Raw genomic sequence first — 11,065 nt, forward strand, 5'->3', positions numbered from 1 at the left:
CCACCAACAAAAATGCATGAACCATCTTCATTCCCCAACGCCCACAATTCTTAATGATGGAATTTTACACCAACTTATAATTTGAACTCTTCAGATGATTACAATAATAAACGGTTCATTAAAATTCTATTTATTGAATTTATTGGTGGTGGGAGTTGTTGATCCCTCAATCGTCACCCCATTTTATTATAAAGCGCCAAAATCCTTACCCTACCCTCAGACACAGGAAGGAAGCAGAGACAGAGAAGAGAAATGGCGACTCTGAGGTCTGCCAAGAAGTCGTACGAGGACGCCAAGGCAGAAGGGACCCGTCTTCAGGAGGCTCAGTGGGCTAACGTGATCGGAAACATGTTGAAGAAGAGTGGGAAGTACGCAGAGGCGCTCAAGTGGCTAAGTATCGACTACAATCTTTCCGTCAAGTACTTGTCCCAAAACCACTGCCTCCCCGCCTGTCAGTCACTCGGCGAGCTCTATCTTTGCCTTGAAGTTTTCCAACACGCTCTTCTTTTCCAGGTATACAATTTTGGCTTTTGGCTTTTCCATTTCATTCAATCTTCTTTATATATTTTCAGTTATAGAGTTGGGATTTTCCTAGTTGCTTGCGTGCTAAGAAATATGGGGAAAGAGAAATTAGAAAACCAGGAAAAGATAACTTGAGTGGATGGGTGTTAAAGATATGACGGGTCTATAAGTGCTTCTGATCATTTTGGCAATCGAGATTTAATTTTTTCATCATTTTAGCCAATTATCCTAATTTCTTTTCACAGTTTCTACAGAGCTTTATCAAGAAATTATTTAGCGCGGATGCTTGAATCGTGCTTTTTAGAAGAAAGGGTTGAGTTTTTTACTACTGTTATCTTTGTTCCAGAAAAAACATTTACAGCTTGCTGAGGATGCCAATGATCTTGTTGAGCAGCAAAGAGCAAATACCCAACTAGGCCGAACCTACCATGAAATGTTTTTAAGATCCGAGGATGACCACTTTTCTGTTCAGAATGCCAGAAAGTATTTCAAGGCTGCAATGAAGCTTGCACACATTATTAAGGAAAGCCCACCTACTAATAATTGTTCTTTCCTAAAAGAATACATTGACGCTCATAACAATACAGGAATGCTTGAGTTTGATCTTGATAATCTGGAAGAGGCTCGGAAAATATTGACTAAAGGATTGGAGATTTGCAATGAACGAGAGGTAGTGGAGGATGATGATGGGCGCAGCAGGCTCCATCACAATCTTGGAAATGTTTACATGAAGCTGAGGATGTGGGATAGTGCTAGAGAGCACATTGATAAGGACATTTTGATATGTCAAAGAATTCAACATCGTCAAGGGGAAGCAAAGGGGTACATCAATCTTGGTGAATTGCATTATCGTGTTCAGAACTTTCAGGAGGCACTACGATGCTACCAAAAAGCTCTTGACCTGACAAATCTAATGGAAGGTGAGGATGCTCTACTCAAGCAAATTCATCAAAATATTGGAACTGTTAAAAAAGCCACTGAAGTAATGAACGAGTTGCAAAAAGAAGAGCAGAATCTCAAAATGCTAACAGGAGACAAAGAAGATGCAAGAGGCAGATCATGTGAGAGGCATTGTCTGCTACAGGTAATTGCCTCTCTTGACTGTCTCATTGAGAAATCAAGGACGACCCTTGCCTGGGCGAAGGTACATATTTTGCAAATATTTTCTCCGCCTTTCTACAATTTTGAAATGCTTCATTGCTTTCATATGAAACAGTCCTGCATGGTGTTTGTACTTCTGACTTTCTATGCATAAAAGTTGCTAGAAAAGAGAAGACTCACAAAATTAGTTTGTGAAACATAGATTAGAGTGTCTTCTTTATTCCTAACCTTGTTTCCATTAGAGTAACTATGTTAGGACACAAGGTTCAAGAGTGATTCATCATGGTAAAATGTTACTTGAGTGATTTAAAAAAACAGAAGCGAGACAATTCAATGGGTAAACCTCGATGATCTGAGGGCTCTATTCATCTCTATTATATATGAGTACATTGCTTGATTTACAAGGATATGGAAGATGCACGAATATTACATTTAAGGCAAATAGAATCCCGAAGATATTCCTACAATTAATTACATAGAAGAATCAGGTGATAACCAATTAGCTACAAACTTGGTTGGCCGATTTATTTTTCACAGTTAACTGCAAACTTATTACCAGGAAATATAAATATATTCTTCACATAATTAAAATTTGTTCCTGCCTTTATTGTGAGTTCATTTTTCAGCTCTGTGAGTTTGCAAGCATGAAGAAGATAATAGCAAGTGAACTTGACAACAAGCAAATGCTCATTGATTCATTTTTGGTTATTGGAGAATCATACGAGAACTTAAGAGAATTCGACAAAGCCCTGGACTGGTATACGAGGAGTTGGAAAGAGTACCAATTCATTGGTGACTTTGAGGTGAGTTACATTTTCCTTAGGATCATACAACGTGCTTTGTGTTTTGTTGTACTAACAAAGAATTAGCATACATAGAATTAATAAAAATGCTTTTATAATTTCTTAGTGTGAATTAACATAATTGCTAATTCTCAGGGGCAAGCATTAGCGAATATTAATATAGGTAATGTTCTAGACCACACTGACAACTGGCAAGGAGCGTTAGCCGCATTCAAAGAAAGCTACAAGTATGGTTTTTCTAGTCGACATTTTCACGAATATTGTTTTTGTTACCTGAAATAAAAGGGCCTTTTTTAACTCATTTTGTATTGAATTGCAGGCTTGCTGTTAGGGCTAACCTTCCTTATGTACAGATTACTGCTCTAGAGAATATTCACTACAGCTACATGATCAGATTTGACAAAGCTGAAGAGGCCAGGTAATCTGATTGATGCATGCCTTTTAACATATATACTAAAGTGGAATTCCATAGAAAACTAAATGCAAAATGGTTAATACTCATTTTCTATAATGTGTTAGTATGTATTACTATTAACGAAAGTACCTCTATGTAGGAGAGTGAAGCTTCTAGCTGAGGAATTGAAACAGCAAATAAATAAAGAGCTTCATACAGAAAATGTGCCAGAGGATTTGTGTTCCAGTTCCAACAGTCGTTCTAAATGTGCTATCCTTGTCGCTGAAAATATAGTGCATAGGAATGCTGCTTCCCGTCCTATTTTTCTTTCTTCTGCTGATAAACACAATGTGAGTGCTACTCAATTTAGTTGAAAGCAAATGGTTCTATTTGATTATGCTTCCTTCGTTTTCTTGTCACTATTATAGTCGTATCATTTACTTGTGGTTTTTTTTTTTTTGTGCTAATAGAGACTGTGTCAAGTTGTTTCATTTAAGATTGACAAAGATGTAATACATTACCCAATGAAGGCTACTGCTAAGTTAAGCATTGAATCTATGAAGGTTGAACTAGCATGCTTATATTACTTGGGACTTCCTGTGGAAAGAAGATCAGATGGTACGACATTTGTTGAATTTGGCATGTTCTAGTTTCTAGTAGTTATAGCCTAGATGTTGGTCTCTTTTTCACAGCCAGACATTACTATTCTAACTCAAGTAATATTTTTCTCCATTGCAATGTGAAAAACAGTAGATCCTTCAAAACAAGTGCTTAATCATACTGATACTTCTCTTGTGCATATTCTCAGGAATTCTTCCAATAATTAAGGACATAAAGCTTGGTGGACGAGTTATCGAATCCCTGGAAACACTTGAAGCAACGGTTTCAGAGCATATGGGACAAGTCTTGTTTGATGCTTGCATTGGGGGTATGCATTGGAATAGTTTCAAGTTTATTTCATCATATTGTGATACAATCATAGATTTGGTTCATGATTTTCCTTCATACATGCCATGCCGCTGTAAGACCTACCCAGTTTGCATTACCCAGGTAGTATATCCTGGCAGGTTTAAATGAACATGCAATCAGGTTAAATTCTAGACATCGAAGCGATTAGTTGAAATAAATTGTAGATATGTTTTTCTGTAGACCACCAAGACACAGTCAGCATTACAAATTGGCCTAATAAGTAGGATTTAACTGAGCTAACCAATGAACAATATAGCTAAGCAAAGAAGCCAATTATTCAATCAAATTCAATCCAACCTATTTATTAATTATATTGGATCCATTTCAAAAAAAGTACAATCTAGACCAAATGTCGTTTATAGGCCTCTTTGGGACAACGCGGTCACTGTCACTTTATGTTTTAGCTTCAGTCTGGTGCCTAAGGTCCCGTTCGACAACTATATCCTTTTTAAATTTTAGTTTTCACTTTTCGTTCTTCAAGTATGGGGAAAGTATATGAAGGGAGGGGTGAAGAAGGGTGGTGAGAAGAATGGGAAGAAATAAAGATGAATGAATCAAATCAAAATCTAGAATGTGAAAACAACTTAACATAGCTTTGTTTTGGTTTTTAGTTTTCATGTATTTTTACCTTCCCTCATACATTTCTTCTACCCCTTTGTCACATCCCTCGCTCTTCTATGTCTCTCATTGTCTAATTTATTTCCCTTTTATTTTTAACAAAAAAAAACTAAAAACAAAGGTTATTGGGTCCTAAGATTCTCAATAATATGAAAATCATCCAATTCTTTTTTTCTTTTTTTCTTTTGGTTATATTCATGGTTTACATGTTACCATCACAGGATGGAATCAGAAGCGCTTGATAAAGCTATACACCGATTACTGCAACACGTTATGTGAGACGCCTAATATGAAAGTGCTTATGAAACTATATGATTGGGAGGTAAGTCCAGAGTCAAGTGTATTAAGGAAATGCTTAGCAGATACATCGTATGGTAAGGACGCTTGAAGGCGTTATTTATACTTGGCGGTTTTTTTTTTTCTTGTCTACTAGATGACAGATGGTGACGTTGCTGCTTCTGGATGTGGTTTGCAAGATTTTTCAATAACTCCATTGTTGAATGCCTTAGATGCCTATAAAGAAATTGCAATGCTAGACCTTTCTCACAATTTGTTAGGTATTAGAAAATGAAAGCTCTTCTCTTTACTTCTTCATGCATTCATTACAACGTCGAATATTTGCTGAGTATTTGCAGCTTATTTGCTATTATCCCTTTAGGAAATAGAACGATGGAGAAGCTTCAGAAAGTATTATCAGGCACTACAGCTTATGGGTTATGGTTGGATGTACACTGCAACCTATTTGGTCCAACTGCTTTGCTCAAGGTTTGCAAGCAACTTTGGATCAAATTTCATATTAAATTTGAAGAATTCAAACCACATGTTTCTCCTAATTATTGATACCACTTTATTCAGATTTGTGAATGCCCTGTGCTCGTTGCTCGATTGGAAGTGCTAAATATATCCGAGAACCCTCTCACTGATGCATGCGCATCTTATCTTTTAGATGTCTTGGAAAAGTGCAAGGGTGAATTGCTTTTCTTGTAGCTCAGTTGATTTCAACTTTGGTTTCTGTTCCTTATCAATTGTTCTTAGTATTATGTTTTCATTTTTGGAAATTTTCTTTTCATATTGCTACTGTTCCGGTGGTCTCTTCTTTGCAGTCCTTTACAGCTTGAGTATGGAGCGCTGCTGTATCACATCTAGAACAATTCTTATGGTTGCTGATGCATTGGACGCTGGATCTCCACTTGACCGACTTTGTATAGGTATATCGTTTGACTCATATGATATTTGTAAATCTAGATCATTCTTTGGACTCTTTATTTCATATTAGGTTGTCTCACTTCCTCATCTTTCACAGGATACAATGACATTGATGAAAATGCCCTTGCTAGCTTACTTGTCAAGCTTGGCTCTCTGAAAAGGTTTAGATTGACTCGAAACCATTTTTTGTCCTTGTTTCTGCATGAATAGGTTACAGAAACATACTCAAATTGATGTAACTATATTATTTGCCTTTGCTATCTTATCGTAGATTTTCAAGTTTGAATCTAAACGGTTTGAAGCTAAACAAGCGTGCAGTTGATAGCCTTTGCGACCTTGCTTCAACCTTGCCCTTGTATGAACTAATGCTTCGGGAAACTGGTATTGGAATGGTGAGTGGAACATTTGGAATTTGAAAGCCGCGAGGCATATCTCCCCTGTTGCTATCCTCTCAGTTTCGTTTATTTATTGCAGGATGGAGCGTCATTAGTAACCAATTCATTGTTCATCAGGACTAACGAGATTTTCAAACTTGACTTATCGTATTGTGGACTGACGTCTAATTTTGCTCTGAAACTTAGCACCAATTCTTGTATGATTTGTGGCATTTACGAGCTGAACCTTTCAGGAAATCCTATTAAGGAAGAGGTATGTTGTATTCTTTTGCTAACATCCTACCTAGAACAATGATCAATTGTCGACTCAACTATGAACATGAACACAGGGTAGCAATGCATTATCGTCGATGCTTTTGAATTCTAAATGTTGTCTGCGAGTTTTGGTCCTTGAGAAGTGCGAGCTTGGAGTTACCGGGTTTCTTCAAATAATCCAGGCAGCATCAGGTTCCCACACTAATCCTCTTCACTTTCAGTTGTCAATACCATTACTAGTCCAATGAAAATCAAGTTACGAATTGTTGTTAGGTTCCCTCACTAATTCTTCTTTTGAGGAGCTCAATCTCGCTGATAATGTCAAATCTCTTCATGTTGCTGATCAAGTTGGGCTCGACGATGGCTGCAAAACCACATGCCAAGGAGAATTCTCGTTCATTCAAAAGGTTTCAACTGCCATTTGCAGGGCAACGAATTTGCGATTTCTGGACCTTAGCAAAAATGGTTTTTCCAAACAAAATGCAGAGGTATTTTATTCCGCGTGGTCGAGATCAAGACCGAGTAACAGTTCCTTGTATGGTTCACGTGGTTGGCATATGGAGGAGGAGACCATCCATTTGTTTTTGGAGGGTATCAAGTGCTGTGTGAAACCTTGCTGCAAAACGAACAGCTTTTCTTGCTCTGTTTATTGCCAGTGAGGGAAAACATAAGCATTTTTGCTGAAGCAGGACTCGTTTTATTTCACAGTTATATTCTGTTTTGTTGGTATTTTGATTTTGGAGGAGAGGGAATCGAACTTGGAAACAACATTATCCCCAGTACACCTTCTTGGTTATATATAAACAATTTAAGCACTTCAATCACCCAATTTATAGGTGTTTTGACAGATTACTACTGTTTATGCTATGTTATGAGAATTAACCGCTCAATGTCCGAGTGTTTGATAAACTTTTATATAAAATTGGTGTGATTATTTTCCGTATGATTAAAAACACAAGTATTATTCAAGACAAATATGTGAGGGTCAAGTGCAAAGCTTTTGGGTAAGTGCCAAAAACAAAAGGAAAAGCAAATATTTTTAATTTCTACGGAATCAAAGAATTTACTGTATCATTAAAGACACAAGTATTATTTAAGACAGACTTGTGAGGATTGCTATCTAAAGGTAGCCTTCAAGTTTTTTTCTCTCCTCCGTGAGAGTTGTCTTCTCCGTCTTTGTGAGAGCATTTACTTCCCATCCTACCGTATCTAACCACCACCTCTGATTTGGCTTTATTTCCTAGGAACATTCCCACAAAAGCCCCCAACTTGCGCAAAGCATCAAACAAATTTTTTTAGAGTTATTAGCCTATCTAGCTCAGCAACCCTAATTAAATTCCATATTTACTCTGGTATAGTTCGAACTGGGTAGCTGTGGGCGGAGAACTTATAAAGATTACTCAATCTCAACCCCTTTGGCATTTATTATCTGGGATGGGACAACCAACCACCCAAATCCTAGAAGTTATGACAAGATCTGGAGCCAGAGGTATTAGGTACCAAGAAGGCAACAATCACAAATTCCTATTGCTTTCTTGTGTATCATGATTTGGGCTTTTTGCAGGAGGAGTTTATCGGAGGAACAAGAACGAAATCCGGAATACGGATCTACTTTCGGAGTTAACACCCAAAGAGTGCTTCCAACTAGGAGATTATTCAGACCAGGGCCCAGAAGGAGTATCATGGCTCAACAAAATGTGGATGAATCACCGGCCCAACTAGAAGGGGCGACGGAACTCACAAGTATGGAGCATGGAATCAAAATGATCAGGACAGTGCTGGTAGACCAACCACTCAATAAGTGAAGGCTTATCCTAAGGAGTGCTTGGAAGGATTTGGGAGAAATATAGGTCAACTGGGTAAAGGACAACACTTATGTTATCATTGTCAAAGATGAAGAGGCTGCATCACAGATTCTAAGTCAGGTTCCTTGGGCAGTGATTAAGAAAAACCTCTTGGTAAAACCGTGGCCTTCAAACAGTTTCTTCGGCAACGGTTTTTTCCAAGCAAGATGCAAGAGGGGACGAGCGTGTCTCAGCACTTAGACAAGATGGAGAAGATTTAAAAAGAATTTGTAGCAGTGAGAGTAAAAATGACTGATCGTGATCAGTGACCGGGAAGTCTGCTGAAGTCGTTTGAGTCTTTGACAACCACTCTCTCCCGCGAAACTCCTCCTTTAACTATGATTGATCTGACCATTTTCTTTAGGCAGAAGCTGAAAAGAGATTTGAACAGCAGTCTGAAAAGACTAATGCTGCGCAAAAGAATATGTTTAAAAAGAAGAAAAAGCACAAAGTGAGTGCAGAAGGACCTAAAAAACATTGTCTCTGCAGGAGGTCCAAACTCAACTAGTCCCATTTTGGGTACAGATGAAAGGCATTCCGATAAACCTGAGTATCGTAAACAATGTGAAAAAACTTGCAGCTGCAGCAGACGACTTTCTAGATCTGGAGGACATAACTCTAGCCAGAGTTTTTCTTTGAGTAAGAATTCTGGTCAACACCATCAACCCCTTAGCGACAGGATGTTGGCTTGCTAGGGCTTGTGACCGTGACTTGTGGGAGAATTGGTCATGGAGTCAATGAATGCACCTTTGAGCAAAGCCAGGGTGAAGCAGTAGGATATGGGGAATGGACAAGAACAAAATGGTGTGCGAAGTGTCGAAACCCAACATTATGCCACCAGTAAGCCTGGCAGAACGATGGCAAGAGGGGATGTGCCGTGTGAAATGTTCGATAAGTACAAGAGGGTGCGAGCCCCACATGTGAGGAGGCAAGCATGGATATGGGCCATATGGGGGTAGGGAACATCAAAGTGAATTGCTAAGTACAAGGAAGGTGTCAGAAGGATGCTTTAAGGGCATCAGTCACTATGAGGACAGACAGTCCCCACCAAGGAAAGATAGCTACTCAGCACTGCCTGGTCAACATCAACTAATCGTAGGGAATAGTTTATTTGGAGGATACGCTTGGCAATTTGTTGGGCTTTCAAATGGAACCCAGCATGGGCCCACGAATGGAACCCACAATCGAGGGATTCGGATTGAAGAAATAGCAGACGATGGGCCTCTGTGCAGGAAGGTTGGGATGGCTTCGAGAGTGAGCCCAAACTCTCAAAATCCTGGCACTATATGTAACTTTTTGCCTCCTACGGCCCATGGCCAAACTGGTTTGGGATTTGAGCAACCACGTGAATACCATAACATCACTGGACTCTTTGGGTCGATCGAGTTAAAAAGACTAGCTGAGATATCTAAATTAAGTGGAAGTTAACCAACCAGGAAATGTATAATAAAGGGGGAGACTAGCATGTCCAGTGGAAGAGGAAGATGATGCAAAAATAGACCTGGGAACTTGGCCACTAGAGGACTCAATTTAGTTGGGGATACAAGACTCTTTACAAATGACAACTTACAAGATGTTCCAATAGTTCTGGAGAATAATTACTCCGCCCACTTGGATGATTTACATAACTCAAAAGGGGCATTATTCGGACGGAAAGGGAAGACTCAAAGCATGGCGGTGGCGGCTGGCTTGAAGCAACTGATGCATGAAATTATACGTGCACAAATTAAACCCTCTTTTTGTCAATTGTAGTATAAGTATAAGTAGGGATCGTTCTGGACCGGGGATTAGGAGGGATTGTTAATCTCTTGGAAACTGACTCAAAAACGTAAAAACACAATATAAAACACTATGCTAGGCTCAAAGAATGCAAAACTGAACTTTAAAACACTAAGACAAACCAAAGACTCAAAACATTTTAAAACATAAACTAAACAGATTCTAAGCACTAAGAACAAGAAAGTAAAAGGGGGGTTTTGCTTTGACGAAAATTGTAATAACAAAACAAGTTAATAAACTAGGCAGAATTGTAAAACGAAGGGATAGAATGGATGGGATGGCTAGCTAAGGGGTTCATCTCCACACATGTTATACTTGCATACAAAATGATTTCTAATTGCTTTTCAATAAACCATGAATTCTCAACGCCCCGGGTTAATTAGGTCCGCTTAAATTAACCGTCAAGTTTTCCTTAAGTTAATGAATTCGATGATTGCATACGACAACCCAAAGCATTCCTCACAAGTTCCCTACATGAATTGCATAATAGAGATACAAGCAAGAATCATTAAGCAACATGAAAACTATAAGTGTTGACGAGGCATTCGTTACTATGATTGCATGAAACTTATGCCAAGAATATGTTTAACGCGATTGTTTATAAGCAACCTCCACTACTTGTGAATATAAGTTCATAACTATTACGTGAAATTCACTTATATTCTAGCGTCAAATTCATGCATGAAAATTAAGCGTCAACTCTCAATAAACATACATAAATACGTTATCAATCAAATAGTTAAACAAATTGAATTCACAACTTATGAAACGTAATTAGAAGTACTCAAATCATATTGCAAGCATAAACATATATTTCGAATCACCCCCTAGCTAAGGGGGGGGTTTAGTTCCTCATACGTACAAAACAAAGAGAATTGAAACTAAACATTGAAATCAAAGAAACGCCTAAACATTCCAACAACTCAAACTTGAATTGTATGAACGTTTAGGCCCTCTTATCTTCCTCTTTATTGTGGCATAAGGTCTAAGGGATGTTGTTGGTGTGTTGAATGGATTGGGGAATTATGGAAATGGATGAGGAGTGGTGTTTGGATTATAAGGGAATGGGGACTCACGGCTAGGAGAAGGAATGGAAGTGTTTGTGGTGTGTTGTGTATGAAATGAGATGATGGAATGGGGAGTGAATGCAAGGGTATTTATAGGAGGAGTGGAGGGAAC

At 38.5% G+C, this 11,065-nt stretch overlaps 1 protein-coding gene across 1 annotated transcript; it reads left to right on the forward strand.

Annotated features, from left to right (window-relative positions):
- Positions 1 to 239: 239 nt before the first annotated feature.
- LOC103934906 (protein TONSOKU-like) lies at positions 240 to 8,746 on the forward strand. The gene is made up of 22 exons (XM_048571386.1): positions 240 to 513; positions 869 to 1,666; positions 2,250 to 2,426; positions 2,562 to 2,653; positions 2,746 to 2,844; positions 2,981 to 3,170; positions 3,291 to 3,438; positions 3,629 to 3,748; positions 4,629 to 4,733; positions 4,848 to 4,964; positions 5,066 to 5,172; positions 5,263 to 5,374; positions 5,511 to 5,615; positions 5,711 to 5,774; positions 5,885 to 6,005; positions 6,088 to 6,261; positions 6,338 to 6,455; positions 6,537 to 6,751; positions 7,622 to 7,752; positions 7,828 to 8,044; positions 8,472 to 8,558; positions 8,633 to 8,746. The coding sequence occupies exons 1-22, from the start codon at positions 253 to 255 to the stop codon at positions 8,744 to 8,746; spliced, it is 3,672 nt and encodes a 1,223-aa protein (XP_048427343.1). The 5' UTR covers positions 240 to 252.
- The last annotated feature ends 2,319 nt before the right edge of the window (positions 8,747 to 11,065 follow it).

This window comes from the organism of the source record quoted next, unplaced genomic scaffold (assembly GCF_019419815.1).
Source record: "Pyrus x bretschneideri cultivar Hongxiangsu unplaced genomic scaffold, Pyrus_bretschneideri_v1 Contig105, whole genome shotgun sequence".
In the NCBI taxonomy this organism is placed as follows: domain Eukaryota; kingdom Viridiplantae; phylum Streptophyta; class Magnoliopsida; order Rosales; family Rosaceae; genus Pyrus; species Pyrus x bretschneideri.